The sequence below is a fragment of the Panicum virgatum genome, chromosome 7K (assembly GCF_016808335.1).
Source record: "Panicum virgatum strain AP13 chromosome 7K, P.virgatum_v5, whole genome shotgun sequence".
Classification (NCBI taxonomy): domain Eukaryota; kingdom Viridiplantae; phylum Streptophyta; class Magnoliopsida; order Poales; family Poaceae; genus Panicum; species Panicum virgatum.
Genome location: NC_053142.1, coordinates 38,192,090 through 38,215,640, shown reverse-complemented (window position 1 = coordinate 38,215,640; position 23,551 = coordinate 38,192,090). Strand labels below are relative to the sequence as shown.

The 23,551-nt window shown below is 48.4% G+C and overlaps 2 protein-coding genes across 2 annotated transcripts; both read left to right on the top strand.

Moving 5' to 3' along the window:
• The first annotated feature begins 6,598 nt into the window (after nt 1–6,598).
• LOC120642437 (peroxidase 18-like) lies at nt 6,599–10,302 on the top strand. The gene is made up of 4 exons (XM_039918952.1): nt 6,599–7,627; nt 8,401–8,580; nt 9,405–9,570; nt 9,651–10,302. Exons 1-4 carry the CDS (start codon nt 6,899–6,901, stop codon nt 10,055–10,057), a joined length of 1,482 nt encoding a protein of 493 aa, XP_039774886.1. The 5' UTR covers nt 6,599–6,898; the 3' UTR covers nt 10,058–10,302.
• A 9,412-nt stretch (nt 10,303–19,714) lies between these two features.
• On the top strand, nt 19,715–20,983 carry LOC120640220 (uncharacterized protein DDB_G0271670-like). Its single transcript, XM_039916076.1, has one exon. It carries the CDS (start codon nt 19,715–19,717, stop codon nt 20,981–20,983), a length of 1,269 nt encoding a protein of 422 aa, XP_039772010.1.
• Nucleotides 20,984–23,551: the final 2,568 nt, after the last annotated feature.

Here is a 23,551-nt window from a genome sequence, read left to right as displayed (position 1 = left end):
GATTGATATAAAGGCTCTAATATTTGCGAAGGCTTGTTTCGATCTATGATGGGATTCAAAGTGACAAGTAAAGATTTTGTGAATGAGACGTGATATGCTTATGCATAGTCTCAAATATAGAAGATCTTGTCACATGTGATAAATGGATGTTAACTTAAGATGCAAGCAAGCAAGGCAAAAGAGAATGAGACATGAGTTGATACATATATGATGTCTCAAATTGGAAGGCTTGCATATAAGATTAAATTGAGAATTCAAATTGACAATGAAGAATTCATGCATGACATCAATATGAGTTCAAGATGGACGGCTAGGATAAAGGTAGAGGACCGAGAGGCGTGTTTCAAGAGGCTACGCAAGCGACGGCTTGGGGGGAGCAAAGAAACCGATACGGGTCAAAGGCCGGAGATCCTAGAGTCATGGAGAGCTCTATGTTGAAGAGTGTCATTATTCAAGAAAAGAAGGTAACTTGTGAATCAAGGTGGATTTCATTCCTAATGCAATACAAAGATTCAAAGTCACTAGCTCAAAGCGGGTATGCTCAAAAGAAAGAAGATGTTGATGCCCTCACGGTATTGATCGAAGAAAAGTCGGCATGATCATATTATGAAGAAGCTCAAGTAATCGTGGAAATTGTATATTTCTTTTATGCACTTGAGTATAGGTATGCCCTACTATTAAGAGGGATGCAACATCAGTAGGTTAGACAATACCAAAAGTGTTCAAACCAGTCCCTAGAGAGTTTAGCCTAAGGAGTGAGAGCTAACTGCAGAAAACAGAGAGGGACCGGTCTGAGCAGAGTGAGCCTCCAACGGCTAGTTTTCAAAACCGACCGGTCGGACCGGTCTGGGGGACCGGTCTGACCGGTCTAACACTGACAGGGCAACGGCTAGTTTTGTGAGAAGGGGTATTTATACCCCATGACTTCACCCATTCGTGGGTGCTGATGCTAGAACATTTCAGAACATCTTGAGAGCCTTGTGAGCACTTGGAGAGTCCTCCCCAAGCTCTCTTTGTGAGAGTTGCTTGATTCAAGGTGAATCTTTTAGTTGGGTTGAGTGAATCCATTCCTTGAGAGTCATTTGAGCAAGAGAGAAACATCCCAAGCTTTGAGCACTTGAGGTTGCGTCAGCCAACTCGATTGAAGCATTTGTCACTCTTGGAGCATCGGCTCCTAGACGGCTAGGCGTCGCCGGCTAGCTCCCAAGGTTGTGGACTTGTGGTGAGCAGCGGCAAGTTTGTTGCAGCTTCGATTGTGTGCCAAGAGGGCGCATGGTCATATAGTGGAGAAGAGGAGATAGCTTGACCTTGGGGTCACTACGAGCTTCCTCAATGGAGAGTAGGATTCACACGTGGGTGCACGGGGTGAATCCGAACTTCGGTCAAACAAATCACCGTGTCTTCATTGCATCATCTCTATTTCGGTTTGATTTACTTACCTTGCATTTATAGTTTTGAGTTTGAATTGTGCTTCCGCTCGATCTACTTGGGTGTGCTCTACTTGTGTGTAGGGACTTGTTTATATTGTTAGAAATACTCTGCAAGACACATATCCCAAGTTTCTTATAGGTTCAAGCTCGAGAGGGGACTTGTTCCTGCTGACTGCGTTGTCTGCCTGCATAGACCGGTCTGACCGGTCCAGGCAGTCCCAGCAGGGATTAAGCGCCAAATTTTGAAGAAACGCCTATTCACCCCCCTCTAGGCTACGACGTCGCGTGATCAAGATCCTTTCAAATACATCTGTCTACATACAATTATTTTTACTCTATGCACGAAATAAAGTCTACATCAAATATAATACCACAACGTAATACAGGCCCCGCCACCGCCATGATGTTCATATGAACAAATACTATGACTACATTCTAAATATTCCATTTTTGCCCTTCTATGCATTATTTAATTAGAACAAATTCTAAATACATTCTATAAATTCATCCAAATGCATACAAATTAACCAAAGCTATTCTTCCTATAATTGGAACACCGAAACATCTTCAAATAAAAAAGTGCTCGATATAAAAGTTGCTCGAAATTCAAAGTGCTTCTACAATTCATTTATAAAAATAGCTATACAACCGGATGCGAAGAAAAAAAATCAAGCATATCACGGATACATCCACTGGCCACTCGTGGCAATGCCGCGAGGTTTCTAGTTAAAACTATAGATGACCATTCGGGCCGCCTGGCCCGGCCCTGGCACGGGCACGCCCTAGCCCGTTCTTTACCAGGCCGGGCCTAGCCCGGCCCAATATACCACCGGGCCGTGCCCTGCTAGCCCACGGGCTCCCCCGACGGCCCAGGCATGGCCCCACAGACCTGTTTCGTGCCGGGCCAGCCCGTCACTACAGCACGGGTCGGGCCGCCCGAAGCCCATCCGAGGTGAGGCGCGGCGCCCGGTGGGGTGGAGACGACGAGGCGGTGGCACTCGGCGGGGTGGAGACGAGGAGAGGCGGCGGCACCCGGTGGGGTGGAGACGACGAGGCGGTGGCACCCGGCGGGGTGGAGACGAGGAGAGGCTGCGGCGCCCGGCGGTGCGGATAGAAGGAGAGGCAGCGGCGCCCACAGGGGCGGAGATGAGGAGAGGCGGCGGTGCTCGGCGGGGCAGATATGAGGAGAGGCGGCGGCGCCCGGCGGGGCGGAGACGACGAGGCGGCGGCGGCTGGCGGAGGGTTAGGGTTGGGTTGGTGGAGCGGGAGGGAGGCCGGGAGGGGGGCTGCGCCTGCGCGGACGGGATATCGCGTGGAGGGGGCCTGCGCCTGCCTCCCTGGCTGTGGGCTGGGCCGGCTAGCTTGGGTGCCCGTTGGAGTTAACGGGCCGCCTTCGGGCCGGCCTGCTAACTCTGTGCCGGCCCACGAGCTGGGGTGACAGCTCAAGCCCGGGCACGGCGGGGAGTGGGCCGGGGCGTGTTTGGATCGGGCAAATTTCGTTGTGCTTTGGGCGGGCCAACGGGCCGCGGGCCGTATGGATATCTGTAGCTAAAATATTGGAGGATCAATAAAAAAGTCTTTTGCATTTATTAGATTGATAAGTACACTTGTGGTACTCTTGGTTATTGTGGCATGTGAAAATATATCAATTAAAATTGAACAGAGAGAGCAACAGAAGAGGTTTTTTTGTTGAACCGAAGAAGATAGGAGCCGCGGGACATGAGTCCTCGCTGCTCAGCGGCAGCATGGGCCGCCACGGCTGGGCTGTGTATCAATCCACTTTCTCCCAGTGACACGTGACAACGCTGGACTTGGCCCCGGATCGCAGGTCGTGCACCGGTGGTTGCCGCGTAAGGAGCAGCGGCGTGGACAGGCAGTCTTCGCTGCGCAGTTTGAGGCCTCGTTTGTTCGAGGACTTTTTTTCATAAATCCCTATCACATCAAAAATAATTTTACTATTTTATAGTATTAAATAAAATTTGTTTATAAATGTTTTTTTGACAGCTGCGTGCTAATTCGCGAGACGAATCTAATGAGCCTAATTAATTCATAATTTGATACAGTGATGCTACAGTACCATCCGCTAAATATAGATTAATATATCTCATTAGATTCGTCTCGCAATTTAGCCCCAGGTTTTTGCAGTTAGTTTTATAATTAATTTTTATTTAATACTTCTAAATACTAAAAAGTTCTAGAGACTTAAAAAAAATCCGTGGAACCATGAATGCTCCAGAACGGGGATGCCGCCCCACCGCCAAGTACAGGATCGGACATAGTCAATCCAGGGCGTGTTTAGTTGTTTTTGCAAAAAAAAATTCAAAAGAATCTTACCAATTTGAAGTACTAAATGAAGTCTATTTACAAAACTTTTTCACAGATGGGTTGTAAATCGCGAGACGAATCTAATGATGCTAATTAATCTATGATTAATTAATAATTATCGGATAGTACTGTAGCATAACTGTCGCAAATCATGGATTAAGTAGGCTCATTAGATTCGTCTCGCAATTTACAGCCCATCCATGCAAAAAGTTTTGTAAATAGACTTCATTTAGTACTTCAAATTAGCAAGATTCTTTCGTAAAATTTTGCGTTTTTGAGTTTTTTCATTTACGGGGTGGGAACTGTTTAGGGCCCAGTCACCCAGCTCGTCCCCGGCCGGTGAACGGCAGTGCCAGAGAGGAGACCAGAGACAAGAGAGCACGATGCTGCAGAGCGCGCAGCAACGGGCCACGGCCACGGCCCCCGCCCCGCCGACCTCCTCTCCTGAGAAAATTCCTTATTTGCCATCAAATTTTAGAGTGCTTCTCTATTTGCCACCTCGAAAGTTTTCTTTCCCTATTTGCCATTGAGCAAACTTGGTTTCCCTTTTTGCCATACCAGTCCATCTGTTAGGCTAACGGTGTTAGAGAGCACATGAAAAGACCATTTTACCCTTGGGCTAGGGCCGCCAGGGCCGAGCGGCGCTTCGCTGCCCCCGCCAGCGAGCCGAGCCACCATCTCGCTGCTTCCTCCGCCGGCGGCGGGCGTGGCCCCCTCCCTTGCCGGCACGCGGGAGCAGCGGCGCGGCGGAGGCGCGGCGTGTGGGCCTCGAGCTCCGCCGGCCTCGATCCGCGCCGCCCTCTTCCTCCCTCCTCCTGCCGCCGCCGGCGAGCCGCCCCGCCTTACTCTCTCCGCCGGCGGCGGGCGTGGCCCCCTCCCTGCTCCCTCCACCACCGCATCCATCATCTCCCTCCATTCCTCTCCGCCCCTAATCCTCATCCGCCACTGGCCCTGGTGCCCTCCCACCTCCCGGGCCACGCGGGGCGAGGGGAGGCCGGTGAGATCCGCGCGCGGCTTGCTCGAGCTCCACCGCGGCCGGATTTGGCCGCCGTAGCTACTTGTCGTTCCTTGTTGTGCGTCGTGTCCCTCCTCACCGTGGGTGCCGTCGTGCTCGGCCTGCAGCTGCTCTAGGCGGTGGCACGGCGTGGCGGCAACAGCGACGACGGGAGCAGGGAGCAACGCATGGTGGTTGAGGATGGCGCGCGCGGAGGAGCGGCCGGCGCAGGAGCGGCGGGCGTCAGCCGTCAGCAGTGAGGCGGGCACAGGGCCTAGGGTAAATTGGTCCTTTCATGTGCTCTCTAAGGAAGGGAAACTAATTTTGGCTCAATGGCAAATAGGTAAAGAAAACTTTCACAATGACAAATAGAGAAGCCCTCTAAATTTTGATGGCAAATAAAAAATTTTCTCTCCTCTCCTCTCCACCAACAAACAGGGACGTACGCAGGGCACTAAATGCCGCCCTTAATGGCGCACCTAGAGAGCCCCTCGGCTCCGCGCGCTGGAGCCCGGCCAGGCGGCCACAGGCAGGCGCCGCCCCGGCCGGACGCGGCTCGCTCGGTTCGCCATCAATGAACACGGCTGCATCCACATGCCCCGCGGCTGGAGGCTGGAGCCCGCCCGCCCCGCGCCGGAGGAAGGAAATCCGATCCGAGCCGCCGTGGTAAAAGCACCGGGGCCCGGCCCGGCCGGCGTCCGCGTGAGAGCATTTACTCGCGCCAGTGAGAGGTAGGGAGCGGGCAGCTCAGGCGCAATCGAAGCTAAGGCCCTGTATCTTTACAGGTTTTTGCAAAAAAAACCGTAAACGCATTAAAGTGAAACGAAATTTTACTAATTTAAAGTACTAAATGAAAGTCTATTTACAAAACTTTTTGCATGGATGGGCTGTAAATCGTGAGACGATTCTAATGATCCTACTTAATCCATGATTTGCAACAGTGATGCTACAGTAACCATCCGCTAATTATTGATTAAACATGGATTAATTAGCATTATTAGATTCGTCTCGCGATTTACAACCCATCTATGCAAAAAGTTTTGCAAATAGACTTCATTTAGTACTTCAAATGCCCTCTTTACATCTTTACACAATTTTGCAAAATGAACTAAACACCCCCTAAGCACGGAGGCTTTGGCTCCTCTACGATAGTGATTGCTAAGAAATTTTGATCATTAATTATAGTATTAAATAAAGTTAGTTTACAAAATCAATTTCAGAACTCCTGTACTAGAAATTTTGAAGAATTTAATGAGGCTTTTGACTACGTGATTAAAGAATAGTTATTGTAGCATCATTGTAGCCAATAATCGATTAATTATCATTATTAGATTCGTCGCGAAAAATTATATCCATCCATAAAAAATTTTACAAATAGACTTCATTTAACATTTTATACATGCGAGATTTTTTCGGTGTGTGCTAGAAGAATCAAACAAGAACTTTGCCGCCCATGGCGACGAGATCATGATGGGGGGTGGGAGGGGGGGGGGGGGGGGCAATAGGCCAAGGAATTTAATGCCGGCGACGCAGCGCGCGCGGCATCACGGGGCGCGCCACATGACATCGCCCTGTCTCTGCCCGCGGCGCGCGCGTACGTACGTGTCGCGCCGGTTGCCCGGACGACGTACAGATCGCGCAAGCCACCTAGCGCCGTGCCGTGCGTGCGTGCCCACCGGCCACCACTGTGCTGCCGGAGTTCCTCTGCAGTACTGTAGAGAGGCTTGATGCCACTGACCTGCGGGCCTCAGAGTCCAGGGGACGAGAGAGTCTCCCGCAGTACTGCAGAGGAGACTCATCCGCTGCCGGAGCGCGCCGCTGGGCGGGCACAGGCGGGCCAGCTCCGCTGCCGGAGCGCGCCGCTGGGCGTGCCGCTTGCACAGGCGGGCCAGCTGAGGGGGAGTGGGAGAAGCTCCCGGGATAGATTTCCTCCCGACACCGACCTGCCCGACCCGTCGCGCCCCATCTCTCTCGCTCTCGCTCTCGCTCTCGCTCTCGCTGCGAGCGCCAACCGAGCCGCCTCCACCTGCCCCTTTCTCCAGGAGGGAAAGGGCCTTTTCTTGCGCGCGGTGACGTGCCCGTGAGCTTCCGGTTCTACCGTTCTAGTAGGGAAAGGCGTGCTCGGTGCTCTCGTCCTGGTCTGCGCAAGATGGGGCGGGGGCTAGGCGGCGCCGTCGTCTGCTCAATGCTGGTGCTGCCGGCGCTGCTGGCGCTCGCCGCCTCGCAGCCGGCGACCCCGGCTCTGTCGCCGGCTCAGAGCGCGCCGCGGCCTCCGCCGGCCGCGAGGGCGTCCTCCCCAGTGCCCGCGGCGCCGGCTCCGAGGCAGTCGAGCCCGCCGGTGCCAGCGGTGAACCCGTCGTCTCCGCCACCCGCGGCGCCAGCTGGGAAGCCATCTCCGTCTCCGAGGCCGGCTCCAGTGCCGCCTCCGCCCCGCGCGGCGCCGACGCCAAGGCCGTTGCTGCCGCCTGCCTCGCCTGTTCCTGTCCCAGCTGCGCCACGACCGGCCCCCAAACCGTCCCCGCCCGCGGCCCCGGCGCCAGGCCAGTCACAACCACCTGCCACGCAGCCGCCGCCGCCCTCGTCGTCGCTGGCGCCAAGGCCGTCACCGTCACCTGCCACACCGGCCCCACAGCCGCCACCGGCTCCGAAACAGTCTCCATCACCGGCTTCACCAAAGACACCGCCCCCGCCGCAGCCTTCGTCGAACTCCACGCCGTCGACGATCTCGACATTGGCCCAGCTCTCGCCCAGCTTCTACGCGCAGTCCTGCCCGGGCGTGGAGCTGGCGGTGAGAGATGTGGTCAGGTCTGCCTCCACCCTGGACCCCTCCATCCCCGGCAAGCTTCTTAGGCTGGTCTTCCATGACTGCTTCGTCGAGGTACGGAATGCACATTATCTGAATCTACTTCTCCTTGCATTTGGGCTTTGCGGGAAATGGGACATTGCAGTTTTGCTACCGGGGGGTTTTTTGTTTGTTGCATTTGAAACAAATAATGAAATGGGCGTCCCTGATCTAGACGACCATGCAGATATATTTTTGTGGCTTAGTTTTTATGCATGCAAATAACTAGATCTAAGTTACATTCAGGTATGGACGTGCAAATCCTTTTCAGGCTACTTTGCCCAATGATTTTCAATACCCCGAAAATTAGAGCGCTGAGGTAAAGAGACGAAGAAGAAAGTTATGTATTCCAGTTAAAATTCTGCAGACTTGAAAACGTGAAAAATGAACACATTGAGCAGCAAATTTAGAAAGCCGGAGGAAATTGTTCTGAATTGCATCCTGTGATAATGCCACGGCTCAAAGCTTTGCATCATCTATCCTGCGTCCATTTGTCTTAATCCTGATATATAACGCCTGCATGCATGAATTAGTTTTCGATGCAGCAAGCTTCCCCCAAAGCAAGAATGGTAGGCTATCTTGATTAGAGAGAGAGAGAGAGAGAGAGAGAGAGAGAGAAGAGTAGGCTATCTGGTAGCCAGATGCGAGTACTTAGACTCAGATCTTCAGACGTCATTACTGAAGGCAGCAACTAGCTTACTAGCATCTTGTATCTTGCATTCTTGCATCTGCACTCTTTGTGAAAACTTTCAAGCATGCAATGGACAGATTCCCATTTAAAAGAGTTCGATTTTAATTCTTGATCTCAGGGATGCGATGCATCAGTACTGATACAAGGTAACGGCACGGAGAGAACCGATCCTGCAAATCTGTCGCTTGGTGGGTTCAATGTCATTGATGCTGCCAAGAGATTGCTTGAAGTCGTGTGCCCTGCAACTGTTTCTTGCAGTGATATTATCGTCCTCGCCGCAAGGGATGCCGTTGTGTTTGTACGTATCAGGCCAATCAGCTCAAATCTCTCTCATACAGTTCCTGCAGTTTATGCATGCCTTTTTATACTACAATACATTAATAAAAAATGTGTTGGTTCTTGACATGAAACATCTTAGAGAAACAACAGTACCCAGCTTAACTGCTTTGATGAAGTACCTAACACAGAATCTGTCTTGAATAGATGCTGAACGGATTAGATCTCTAAGCATTCAATGAATTGATTTTCCCTGGTCCCGGATATGATATGATGTGACCAAACCTCTGCAAGATACAACTTACGTACTAGGTACTAGGTTAGTCGTCCAAATGGGTATTGATTAGACACAAATACAATGGGACATGGATAGTGACAGCACCTTGAGTCACCATAATCCTATTTCCATTAATCTCATGTTTTGTCATCATATGTTCGGGACCTAGCCATTAGTTACACAAATTCCGTGTCACATACTGTCATGGTCTGGCTTTTATGAGAAAAAAAAAGACTCTGGACGTGGACGTGGTAGGAATTGGAATTCTGAACCTTTAGATCGGCCGTGCTGGTGACATGACTGATACCATTTTGCCTGTAGTCCCTGCATGTGTCTTTCATATTGCAATGAATCTAGATTCAGTGCTACAAGAAAAATCCAAATTAGCTTTACTAATTCCGTCCCAGAGAAAGCAGCCAACAAATTAAAGCAGTTCAGTTTACATTGGGTACGGTACGACTAGAAAAACAGAAGCAGACACGTACGCCAGCATGGCGGCAATTGTGTTCAGTACCGACTACCGACTGAAAAATCCACCAACTGATGATATGCTTGTGTTGCAAAACCAGACCGGAGGACCGTCCGTGCCCGTGCCCCTGGGGAGACGAGACGGCCTGGTCTCGTTGGCATCCAACGTCCGGCGAAACATCATCGACACCGGCTTCTCCGTCGACGCCATGGCGGCCAGCTTCACCTTCAAGGGTCTCACCCTGGACGACCTCGTCACCCTCTCAGGTACACAGCGCAGCCCTGCCTGGCACGTCGGATTTTTTTTATCACTCGCCAAGGCTAAACAACTGCGTGCGGCGGCGCAGGGGGGCACACCATCGGGTCGGCGCACTGCAACACGTTCCGCGAGCGGTTCCAGGTGGCGAACGGGAGCATGGCGCCCGTGGACGCGTCGATGAACGCGGACTACGCGAACGAGCTGATCCGGGCGTGCGCCGCGTCGGCGGGCGCGGCCGTGGACTGCGACTCCGGCTCGGCGTCGGCCTTCGACAACCGCTACTTCGCCAACCTGCTGGCGGGGCGGGGCCTGCTGCGCACGGACGCCGTGCTGGTGCGGAACGCCACCACGAGGGCCAAGGTGGAGGAGTTCGCGCGGAGCCAGGAGGGGTTCTTCGCGAGCTGGGCGGGCTCGTACGCCAGGCTCACCAGCCTCGGCGTCAAGACCGGCGCCGACGGCGAGATCAGGCGGACCTGCTCCAGCGTCAACGGCTGATGATGGACCATGAATGGGTCAGGGGAGCAAAGTAATGTAGAGCGATCTGCTTGCATTTGTCTACCAATATATGTGTATTAGTAGGCGTTATGTTGTGCACTTGCAAAATTAGAAAAAAAAATGATGCCCATAATCATAGTCACAGATTGACCGACAGCATCCATATGAATAGAACCATGCAAAGATGTCACCTTGGAAGATTTTTGTAGAAATTTACAAAATTCTGTCGGCTCGTGGAGTCATGGTAGTCGGCTCGGCGCCGTTGTCAAACCGTGGCATGGACATCGCCGCCTCCACCGCAAGAACAGCACTCTTGAAGTGCAGCAGAGTTTAGTGTAACCACTACTCCCTCTGTCCCAAAATATAAGTATTTTTAGGTTTGATCAAAGTCAAATTTATTTAACTTTGACTATCAATATTATGATGAATGAATTATTTTAAATATAAATATTTATATATTATGATAATTGCTTTTATAACAAATCTAGTAATATTATTTTTATCTTATAAATATTTATAAATTAATTATTATTTAGAGTCAAAGTTGAATAAGTTTGGCTTTGACTAAACCTAGAAATGCTTATATTATGGAATAGAGAGAGTACTAAATGTCTCGTGATCGATCAAAGCAATGCCACAATCTTCTCAGAAAGAGTGCCGCGAGCAGGCGGCAACAAGAAACAACTGAAACGGGCCTTTCGAAAAAAAGGAAGAGATGACTAAATGGGCCGGAACGCTCTGCGCCCAATCGCAATCTTACTGGGCCCGTAACGAATCAGCACCATCATCCCACCGTTTTATCTTTTTTATATTTTAAAAAAATCAAAAATATATGTCCGTTTTGAAATATTTCAAAAATATCCCCCGGTCGCCCCCCATAGGGCGACAGGCCCTAAGTGTAATTTTTTTCTTCAAATTCGCAACGAGGTCCCTGGCAAAAAAAAGGGCATGTCGCCCACCCCAGGGGCGACAGGCCCGTTGGGGGGCGACAGGGTCCCCTCCCCCTATATAAGCCCTGGTCGCCATATGCCGCCACCCCCTTTGTCATTTGAGCCTAAAAATTCAGGAAAAAAGAGAGGGGTGAGGAGAAGAAAAGCGGCGAAGCTCTGCCGAATTGCGTACTTGTGATCTACCGGTAACTTCCGTATGAATCCATTGATATTGTATAAAAATTTAATTTAATTAGCGGATTAGCTGAATTATATTTGGTGCTTTAGAACACTCGTTTAGTATTACAATTTCAGTACTATTACAGACTTGTTTTTAAATTAATTATGAATTAGAATAGAATTATGAAAGTACCTTATTGATATTGCAGCATAAGACAATGACTGCCTCCAATTGTAGAGGATTTTCATGGACCGAAGAAAAATCTAGTATAATACTTGATATCATGACACATCTTGTTATCAGTAAGAAGTTTTATCCGTTAGCGGATGGTACGATACAGATGGTGTTGTCCAAAGTAGTATAGTTTAAAGATTTCACATTATTTCGAGGTATTACGACGCAAGATGTAAAGTGACATCTGCTAGAACGTCGGAAGATATACATGAGAGTATGTGAACTAGCGAATCATCCTAATATCATTGGATTCTTACAAAGTTTTTGTAAGATATGGATGCGACCAGATGTGTATGAGATGCACATTAAGGTAACTCTCATTCAGTTGTAATCCCGTCCGTCATTTCGAATCCATATTTATGAAACAGCAACATTGTTTTTTAATTATATGATAGGATTACCCCGAGGACACGGAGTTGATTAACAAAACGATACCAAATTTCCGTAAATTGTTATGTATCTTCGGTGGTGGACTTATGCCGCAAACTAGACGAAGGAGGCGGATAAGATCTTCGGGTGATAGTACTCCGCAAACTGGACCCGGAGGTTCGTCAAGTCATGTTGCACCACCTGCAGCACAAACTTGTGTTAACTGGGATGACGACATGGATGACTTCATGCCCCCCAAACCATGGCCTCCAACACATGATGTTTCTCCCCCTGTACATGAACCTAGAATCAGAAAGGAGACAAAAAGAAAGGCAAGAGGTTCGTCAAGTCATATTGCACCACCTGCAGCACAAATTTGTGTTAACTGGGATGATGACATAGATGATTTCATGCCCCCAAACCATGGCCTCCAACACATGATGTTCCTCCCCTTGTACATGAACGTAGATCCAGAAAAGAGAGAAAGAGAAAGCCAAGAGGTTCGTCGAGCCATACTACACCACCTGCAGCACCACCATCTGTCAACTGGGATGACGACCTAGATGATTTCATGCCATAGTATATAACATATGATGTTCATCGGTTTAAGATGTATTCGCATTTAGTATTGTTAATGTTGTATTATGCTTGTATGTATATCTCGAACCTAACTTGCATTCACTGGACATATACATAATGTCGAATTTGAATCGTATTTAGTCGTAATGGAGCATCGAAGTATAAACATGTCACTAGAATATAAAAAAACACACATTTAATTAATATAACGATAATAAATAAGAACTAAGAAATGCATTATATAATGTGAACCATCAAATTTTACATCATAATACAACGATAATGAAACACACATCACACATGCAGTGGCATGGAAGAACCCGTTGCAAACTATGGTAAACAGATTCCGGACTAACCTAACATGCCTTAGGTAAATTTTAAAAAAAAAACAGAACAAACATAACGATGCAGCATGTCACTACCACTAGGGTAGTCCTAATAGCCGTACCCCCACGTAGCAAACTGCGTTGAGCCTTCTCCGCAGTATCCCCCACGTATAAGTATTCATAACTACGTGATAACACTCAAATTCTATACTGCATACGCCAAATTCTATTCTAAATCATAATTAATTTATAAACACGTCTCTAATACTACTGCAATTGTAATAATAAATGCGTAGTACTAATTTTCTAAACTAATTTACTACTACGTAACTACAAACTAAAGTATCATTAAACTCATATTTAAATGGTTCTACTATAGCACTAATTAAATTAAATTACTCACTCCTACTTAAATTACTCATACTTAAATGCGTAGTACTTAAATAGAAAAATATATAAACTAAATGTACTAACCTGCAGATCACAAGTGCTGAATCCGGCAGGGCTTTGCCTCTTCCTTTCTCCTCACCCCTCTCTTTTTTTCTAGATTTTTGGTGGAATTTTCGGCTCAAATGAGGAAGGAAGGGGGGTTGCATCTTATATAAGGGGGCTTACCCCGGTCGCCCGAGGGGGGGCGACAGGCCCCCCTGCCGCGCCCGTGGGCTGGGCCCAGTTGTCGCCCGGGGGGGCGACATGCCTCTTTTTTTCAGGGACATCGTTGCAAATTTGAAGAAAAAAAATTACACTTAGGGGCTTGTCGCCCTATGAGGGGCGACCGGGGGTATTTTTGAAATATTTCAAAACGGACATAGATTTTTGAAATTTTTATTTTTTAAAAATATAAAAAAGAAAAAAGCGCCCATCATCCTGCGAGGCAAAAGGCCGCCCGGATCAGCCCATTGACCATTGCTCGCTCGTCCATGGAGGCATACTAATTTTGCTTTTATGGATTATATTGAAACACTTTGAAGTTATGCTTCCTGAGCACAATATAGTTAAGACTTTTTTTTATTTGTGGAGTAATCGAAATATAACAAGTAGATGAAAGGGAACGGAAGCTACATATGCTTCTTTAAGTACTGTATGTAGACTATCTACTGGCACAATAACTAGATTAGCAAGGTTTAGGCCTTGTTCGGACATTATTTACGGGCACAATACAACATTATCCGTGGACCGATATAGAAACTTGGTTCAGGATTTATCTCCTCATCCATCCTCATTTCTTTATCTAGGCAATGCAGAATCTTTTTTTAAACGAACCGCACAAACAGTGTGGATTTCTATTAATATAGCAGAAAAATATAAAACTACGGTTGGGCAGAGGCTAGAAAAAAAAAATTTATTAGGTCTTGTTTAGATGCACCGTGTAAAGTTTTTGAAATAGAATCTTTGCACATCTAAAGTATTAAATATAGACTAATCACAAAATTAATTACAGAACTCGTCTATAAACTACGATACAAATTTATTAAGAATAATTAATCCATCATTAGCACATGTTCACTGTAGCATTTATTGTCTAATCATGGCCTAATTAGGCTCACTAGATTCGTCTCGTAATTTACAAGAAAACTATACAATAATTTTTTTCTTTTGTCTAGATTTAATACCCCATGCATGTGCCGCAAGTTAGTTTTAAAATTTTAAATTTTGCAGCTAAACAAGGCCTTAGGGAGGCTATAGGTTGGAAAAAGAAAACGCAAAGAAAAACAACATAAACTTATCCAGTTGGATTGGTACTTACATTATATGAACACATAAAGCACTACTTGTGACCAAAACAAATTAAGCACTACCCAAGTCATGACAAAAACTCAGAAATCTCTGCAAGGAAGCAAAACTAGAAATCACCACCTCAACTATCATCACTGACTGATTATCTCCTGAGTCCTGACCATGCTTCCTTCAGACATTTAATCTAGTAAAATCATCGCAAAAGCTAGCTATACTGCTCCACTATGATGATCTGAACTACAAAGATTTCAATGGTAGAGCTACACCACCGTCAAGAGGTGAAACACATGTAGCCAACATTATGATGCACTGATACATCGACCATGTAGGAAATACGAGCTAAAGACATACTATAGATTAAAGGATCATGGGAGAGATTGAAACGGCCACGATACCAGCCTACCAGGTTATACGGCCAGAGGCTGTTTACTTGGCCTGAATCCATCTGGTATTCAGAAACACGATCGGCAATGGCTGACGAGGGACAACCCGACTGGTCGAACCTCCCCACGGATCTCCTGGTGCTCATCGGGCAGCGGACCCGCGACGCCGTCACCGGGGTCACCGCGTTCCGCTCCGTGTGCCGGGCGTGGCGCGCCACGGTTGGCCCGGCGCCGCGCCTGCTGCTTCCCCGCGCCGCCGGCGCGGGGCCCGAGCTCGTGTTCCCCTTGTCGCGCGGCTGGTCCATCGTCGTCGACACCCGCGACGCGTCCTGCCGCCTCTCGCACCTGGCCACGGGCGCGACGGCCAGGGGCGGAGCCACGTTGACCAAGGGTGGTGCACTGGCACCAGGGTTCGAGGCATGTTTTTGGTAGTAAGCATCATATTTTACCGTTTGTGCACCACCCTTGAGCAAACGTGTGCACCAGGTCGATGACCGCGTGGCCCATCCATCTACGATGCTAAGGCACCAGGTGTGCTTTGTGTCTTCACCTAGCCATGAAATGTGCACCATACACCTCAATATGTTTGTCTGATATATAGCATCGAAAGCTTTAGATTTCTCTCATCTTCTGGCCATTTAGAATCTTTCTATTTTAAATTCTCATATTAACACATATACATATTTAGGGACATATTATTGCGCTAGCGCCTAATTTTTAACTCCCTAATAAGCATATATCATAGGATCTTCATGGGACAATCTTAAGCATTTCTTCTTCCTCCCAGCTTTGGTACTGTGCTTCTTCTCCGGCACAATAGCTACTCTCGCGTGCTCGCTCCAACCTCCGATCCCGCCATTTCCTCGTCCGTCCCCAGTTACTTTGTGTTCATTGGATTCGTCTGGCGAAATTACACCCATCTTTAAAATAGGTTTTTAAATAAATTTATTTACTAGTAAAATTCCTTCGCACTAATTGTTAGCACTAACCATTAGTGCGCTAACCAAACAGACAGTGCCCAGTTTTTCTCACGCTGCAGCTGATCCCGTCAATTCCTGTTTCCTGCCGCAGGGCCCTTCTAATTTTCAGGCATCACTTGTACACTGTGGAGGTATGGAGGGCCTAAGAATGGATGTACTAATAATGTCGTGAGCCGTCTATTTCTCCCCCAACCATTGTAAAAAAAATTTGATATACATAACATATAGGCAAAGGAATACAATGTTAAAGCAGTGCACCAGGGTCATCCGAGCTCTAGCTTCGCCCCTGGCGACGGCTGCCCTGCCCGCGCTCAACGTTGTCTTCGGAGATCGCCAGCGTACCAACAGGGTACCTTACGTGCAGCGTACCAACAGGGTACCGAGGATCGCCGGCGACCTCGAATTCACGGGTTTCTTCCGCTTCGCCGTTCATGCCCTGCCCGACGCCCCGGCAGCGGTGGCGGGCATGACGGTCATGATGTACCACGCGGTGCTGGTGGGGGAAACGGGCATGCTTTTCTGCCGCCCTGGAGACGCGGCCTGGACCAAGGTGGAGAAGCCCATCCCCCTCGGCTCCGGCTTCTCCGACTTCGCCTACCACGACGGCAAGATGTTCGGCCTGGATACCAACGGCAAGATGGCGGTGTACGACGCCGCGACGCTCGACGTCCTCCACCTGGTCCCGAAGCCGCCGGGGATGTACTACTCGTATCTTGGCAACAGGATGTACTGCATTGGTACTCATCGTAATCGGTTCGAAGAGTTCAACTATATCCATCTTGTTGCGTTGCCCCAAAAGTTGGTTTTGGTCAGGACTACCGTCAGGTCTTTCCGGCCAGTGGCCTTCAGCATCTTCGAGTTACGCTCTACGCCTGACGGTCTCGCCTGGCTCAAGGTAACAGACGCTGGCAATTACGAACTGTTCATGGATGGATACCACAACACCTTTCGGGGACATAGCGCCAACAGCGGAACTCGGATCTACTATGTCCACGACGAGCACTGTCCATTACAGTTGCAGCAGGTGCCGTTTACCATTGCGGCCTACTGCCACAGCATGCAGGATAATAGATTGGAGTGCGTATACAGCTCACCAGAGGATATTCGCAAGTGCTCAACTAAGCCTAGCTGGTTTGTTCCCTAGCTAGTTTGATTCATTTTGACTTCATTTTAGTTTTTCTTATTGTTTGTCCAACAATAGAGTGTTTATATTCATCAGCCTCATTTGCTTGAGGCTTTCGGTTGAACAAATTTATTCGGATTCCTGGTTAATTAAGCTTCACAATATATTGTTTATACTGCTGGTGGCAGACACAATCAGTTAGCTTTCATTTGAAATTCAAATTTCGGTGCCACTCTTCTTTTAAAGTGACTGCATTATAAGTATCAGTGACGATGTTTTATTAATCCAGTCAATCCTTTCCATTGAGTAGTGTATGCAAGTCTCCGGTACAATTAATAGGTTTTGATTGTCAGAAACGAAAGCTCTCTAATTTTGGTATCAAGAGTGTCAAAGCTTGTCGAACTGAGTGTAGCTCAGCCGGAAATGTTACTTACAGTGGAACATGCCAATCCGAGTTTGAGCTGTTGACTCGACAGGGATGCTTATTTTTTTACAGATCTATTCTAGGATTTGAATGGTGTTATTATTTTAGTGTTTGGCGATATGTCCATCGGTGATCTACCGGCTCAATCTCTTAAGATGCTCGTAGGGTTGGGTAGGATTTGAATGGTGTTATTATTTTAGTGTTAGACGATATGTCCATCGGTGATCTGCCAACTCAATCTTTTAAGATGCTCGTAGAGTTGGGTAGCATTTGTGTTTGTACTGTAAAAAAGATAGTGTCAAAGCAATTCAGAATTTATAGACCGAGTCTGATTTGCTCTTTAATGAATTATTACCACTGCTTACTTTGTGACGCGTAGAGCTCTCAAAAACTTCGCAAAGTTATTCCCTGATGTTAATTGTGATGGTTTGAGTTTTTGTGACTACGTTCAGTGTGACAGTGTTCAGTTTTCACTTTTCAGATCTGGTCATGCTGTTCGGCCGCTTAGCGTGTTCGTCGATATGCATTCAGAATCGTGCACATTTGCATTGTAGTCACTAGTTTTTTTTTTCTTTTCAGAATATATGATGCGCCGAACTCCTATAGATTTTGCAAGCCAAACCTTTTGGTTTCTCCAATCGAGTTTTGGTCTGTGGGATGTTCGATTCATGTCAAGAGGCATATCTGTGCATTGCCTGGCTGTAGGCTGTAGCTGCCGCAATACACACGTGTCGTGCCAGCCTAGAGCCTGCCTACCACGTGACTTGTCCGGTGAAATCTCTGCAGCGGTTCTGGCATCGGGAACTGAGAACCAGGGCCCACCCTGTAACCGCCGAGTAACAAACTCGGAAGCTAAACCCCGTCGTCAACAATCCACCGCACCAAAGAAGCTTGGATCCCCCTGCCGGGGAAGGCGCCGCGACATCGGCACCGAAGGATTTGGAGGAGGATCCTCTCTAGCGCGAGGCGCCGTCACCGTCAGCTTCGTCTTCGGGGGTCCCGCTTTTGACGATGGCGTTAAGCGAGGAGCCACCGCTGCCGTCGCCAATGTCGGAGTAGTGATGACCAGTCGACCACGGTCGTCGCCGTAGGCATGCAGAATCGGGCTTGATGGAACGATGTTGGGTTGTTGGCGTGTCTTGTTGGGCGATCTGGAGAGGTTCCCGGAGAGGTCGCAGGATTCTTTTGCCGTTTTTGTCTCTACATTCTCCGATGTGCCAAGAAACGGTGATCTGTTCCTTCTTGGGATCAGACCAATGTTCTGACGACAGCTAATAGATTCTTGACGATGGATGTGCAAGTCTGTACCATTTCTTTGTGCTCCAATCAGAAATTTGGAAAAGCTAACGTCTGTACCATTTCTTTGTGCTCCAATCAGAAATCTGGAAAAGCTAAGTCGGATATTTTTCGTGAGTGCCAAATTCCTGTAGATTTGGCTGTTGAACATAATGAATATATGACTAGTCGTTCTGAAATTGTTGCGGCCTGCTTTGCTGGCTCTTGTTCTGATAGCATTTCTGGTTGCTTCGCATTGTTTTTCTTGCATTCCGGTTCCATGATGCTACTGCTGGTATCAACTGTTTCTTTGTTCGGTATGTATGATAACTGAAGATGTTTCCCCATCAGCTTGAGAACGAATTTCAGGTGGATCTGAGCTCTAGTTTGTGTTGTACGCTCAACTTTGAATCGCATTGTAATACCCTGCGTCTGTATATGCAATGTCTGCCCCTGCATAATCTTTCTACTCCGTAATTCCCTCTAAGCTGCTGCCATTATGTTCTTCTAATTCCATGTGTAGTGCTAGTTTCACTGTCGTGTCAAAGTGATTCAGACTCTCAAGAGTTCGTTAGACCGATTCACTAATTATCGCTGCTTACATTGTGATAGGTACAGTTCTGAAAGACTTTACGAAGTTATTCCCGGCTGATGTTAACATAATGTTTGGTGACTAGTGACTACACTGTTCCATTTTAAGAGTTGCTCATACTGTTTTGCGACTTGGTGCGCTGGTCGGCCTGCGTTCAGAGTTGCTTTCAATTCCCAGTTGGCACTATGTTTTCTCTCCAATTTTAACAGCAGAACTTGCTACTGAACAATTCAGTTCTGTCGTGCTTGAGTTTCTTCACAAATTAATTTTCCCTCAGTTGAGGAAATTTCTCTTATACTGTTAGTCTCAAATGCAATCAGTTCATTCTCAGCAATGCCCAGCCATCCCCACAACACACACAATCCAAGCAGCGCCGCCGCAGCGCGTGCTGGCCTCCGCCGTGTCAAGGAGCAACCGCCTCTTGCCACGGTGCCATATCATCACGGCTTCCCTTTAAAGCTGTCCTCCCCTCCCCTCACAGCAATTCGAACCCTTCTCCCCCCTCCCAGCAACACGCGAAAAACCATGGCGTCGTCGTCGTCCGCCTCCTCCTCGACTGCCTCCCACGGCAGCTCGGAGGCCACGCCCGTCCTCTCCGACTCCCACGGGGCGCCCCTCCCCACCACCCGCACCCAGGACGGGGACACCGAGTTCGGCGTCGCGCCGCCCGCCACCTGCTCGTCGGCTTCCTCCTCGACGATCGCCCACGCCGCTCCCGTCCACTCCGACGCCGACTTCCCGCTGCTCCCCGCCAGGGCCAGGGGGAGGGGAACCTCGCCTCCCGCCACCACCAGGGCGTTGGGCAAGGCGCCAGCGGCTACCTGCTCGACCTCGACCACCTCCCATGCCAGCTGCGGGAGGGGCGGCCCACGCCGACTTCCCGTCCTCTCCGACGCCGACGACTTCCCTACCCTCCCCAGCATCCTCTCTTCGGGCAAGGGCACCGCGCTCGGAGTCGCGACAGCCGCCTCGTCCTCCCGAGCCGCTGCGAGCACGCCCGCGTACGTCACCACGGCATGGGGCTCCAAGGGCGTTCCCATTCCCAACGGCGCCACTCTCCTCGCGCAGAGATCCTCTCGCGCCGCAGCGCGCGGAGGTGGAGGTCTCAACAGCGGGCAAGGCCGGCGCCGCGGAGGTGGAGGTCTCAACAGCGGGCAGGCCTGGCGCCGGTCCACGACTGCGGCGCCGGGATACGAGGGCTTCGAGACCGCTACGGATCCCACGTCGTCGACACTGCCGGCTGCCCGCTCCTCTTCGTCGTCGTCAGGGACGTCTCGCCGCAGCCTCTCTGCTTGGGGTACCACGCTCTCCACAGCGACGGGCGCGCCGACCGCGGCCACGACATCGACGACCTCCGGCCCTGCGCTCTCCGGGACCATCACCGACCTCGCGCCCGCGCCCACCATGGCGTCGACGTCGACGGGGCCATCCAATGTCGCGGCGATTGGCGCGCTGAACGCGAGTACATCATCTGCGTGCTACTTCCCTTCGCAGTCCATCTTCGCTGGGCACGACACTAGTTTGGCGCCTGCGCTCGCCGTGGAGTCTTCGTCGAGATCATCAGCGGGGCCATTCAACATCATGCCCTACGCGCTCTTCGACGAGCGGTGCTGGGATTGCCTGACCGCTCAGGCGGACGTGCGGTTAGCCCCGTGCGACCATATCTGCCTCTGCGAGGCCTGCTACCTCAGGCGGCGGACCTGTGCGACTCCGTTCTGCTACGAATGGATCAACTGGGAGTCCACGGAGGCACAGTTGCGTTCAGGGAGCCACCGCCGCAGCCGTTCCGGTTGACGTACTTGATCGAGCCTGGATGGAATGGTGTTGGCCCATCTCGTCGGGCGGTCTGGATCAGCTCTTGAGGTTTCTGACGGATTATTTGTCATTACCTTTTCTGAACTGTTGAACGGATTCTTGTCTGATGATCTAGATTAGTGGCTTGAAAGATGGCAAGTTGTTTCGATCTTTTGATTTCCTGGAACTGATAGAGCTTAGTTGAGATCTGAAGCATTTTGGCGAAGAAATGATAGAGTTTAGCTGGTTTCTATTCTTCTGTTCAGAACTACAATCACCTATTATGAACTAAACATCTGCATGTGGTCAAGAAACGATGCTCTGTTATGTCCTGACAAAACTAATAGATTCTTTGCTAGATGCTTTTAATAACCTGCATCAATTCTTTTTACCCCAATGCAAGATTGATACTTCTTAGAAGGCATCTTATAATGAGAAATGTAGGGTTTGGTCAGAATAGAATGCAATGTTGATTTGTGTTAGGTCCCAGCATTCCATGGTGTGTGTCAACTATGGTAATTGTTTCAGTGCACTCTCCTTTTAACTATGGTGATTGTAAGTGACACTGTACCAGTAGCCCCCGATGTTGATTCACTTTGGCTTCCTTAGGTTCACTCTGAACTTGGGGCCAGTACTGACAGAGTCCCATCCTAGCTTCAATGACAAAGCATTCAGAATTCTTCAGACTGTTCAATTAGCCATGTAACATTGGTTCCAAATTTCAATGCGACCACTAACTAGTGACAAGTACAGCATCCGTTGGGTGGCATGTGCGTTGTATTCTACTCTTCATCATCCTCATACGCTTTTACGATTCAGAATTTCAAGTGGCTGATTATGTCAGTGTTCTTTCACATTGCACGCTGCATTGCTGTTTTTTCTGTCTATTCACCAGTGTACGACAGTACGATGCGTACATCATTTCTGTTTCTGTGTTCTTAGAAGTGATCAAGGATGTGCATGTTGTCCAATGGTATGCATCAGTTCTTGAATTCCTTCATTGTATCTGTCTTTTGAATTCTTCAAACTGATCGAGATTAGTTGGTTATGTTTTTTGTTCAGAGATATGTTTACCTCTGATGAACTGAACATCTGAATCTATCCAAGGAACTATTATCTCAATGTTCAGGTCAGTTCAGGGTTATGATAAAATATAATGCATTCTTATCGATGTATTTGGTAGCCTGAACCATTTCTTTGTGCCCCAATATGAAAATTTATGCTGTTGAGTGAGCATCTTAGGATGAGAATTGCAACACTTTGGTGCAAACTGTTTTTGTTTTTACAAATTTTGGTACAATCTGTTCTCAGCAATGCTTACTAGTAGTGACTTACATCAGTTGCAGCAGTGCCTTTTCAGCATTTTGGTTGTTCTTTTCTTGTGTGCAAAGATCTTGTAACACACCAACACTCCCATTTCATTTTGTCTAGCTGCATCTTCCTTTTGTTGTAAAGTAAGTTGGCAGAGTTGGCGGTTCCGCTCAATTTCTTTGCCAAGGTGTCAAAGCAATTCGGAGTTCATACTTCATATGATCTTTGTGTTCTTCAGAGAACACAAAGATTTGGTGCTTGGAATCAGTTGCTTCCTCTAGCAATTCTTTTCTGAAGTGCCAAAAAACCTTTAGATTTGGTGTTTGAACATATGATTAATCATTCTGAAAATGTGACCTGCTTGTATTGATAGCATTTAATGTCGTTTTTCTTGTGCTCTAGTTCAATGATGGTACTCCAAAGGGTTGCTTGCTTTAACTTGTTTGCACAGTTTTTTCTCCTACTCTCTCATCAGTCATTACATGCCGGGCAGTGCTTGTAGTCGGCCTCTTAAAAAAATGATGGTACCGCAGCAGCTGCTTAAATCATACTGTTCAAGTTCTTGGAGAGGTTCTTGAAGGATTATTTGGCTTTCTTATTTCTGCATTCTAGGAACTATTCATGGACGGTGCAGGATGTATGATAACCGTAATCAGTTCGTGAGGGATTCTTCTGTTGTTTCTTTCTTTTTATTTCTTGTAACAGATCGAGCTTAGCTGGGTTCCAGTTATTTTTCCAGAGCTAAATCTGAATTTGGCCAAGAAATGATGATCTGATCGTTATTGGATCAGCTATAATGTTCTCACCAAAAGCTAATATATCTTTGGCTAGTTGCTCTGGTACTCTGTTCAATTTCTACACCTCCAAAAGATTTGGTCAAGACAATCTCTTCGAGTGCTAAGATGCAATGCTTGTTGCATGCTAGTGGCGACTTGTGCATTGCATTCAGTATTTTAGCTTTCAGTGTTCAGAGCCGTTCAGACTGCCAGTTGTTAATTCAAATCGCACTGCTGTCTTGCAGATTCTAATTTCTTTTTTTTTCGAAAATAGCCGATTCTAATTCCATCAGAAACGTATGATGCGTCGATCTCCCAAAGGTTTTTGCAAACCGAAGTGTTCCATTTTCCCCCCCTCCAGTTCAGTTTTGGAGCTAAGCTTGCGTGTGGCAGGCATGTAAAACGGCGTGCAAGCCCAGAGCCCACAGACCTGATTCAAAAGCAGAACAGAGCAACCCGCGGCCCGCCATCCTTGCCTCGT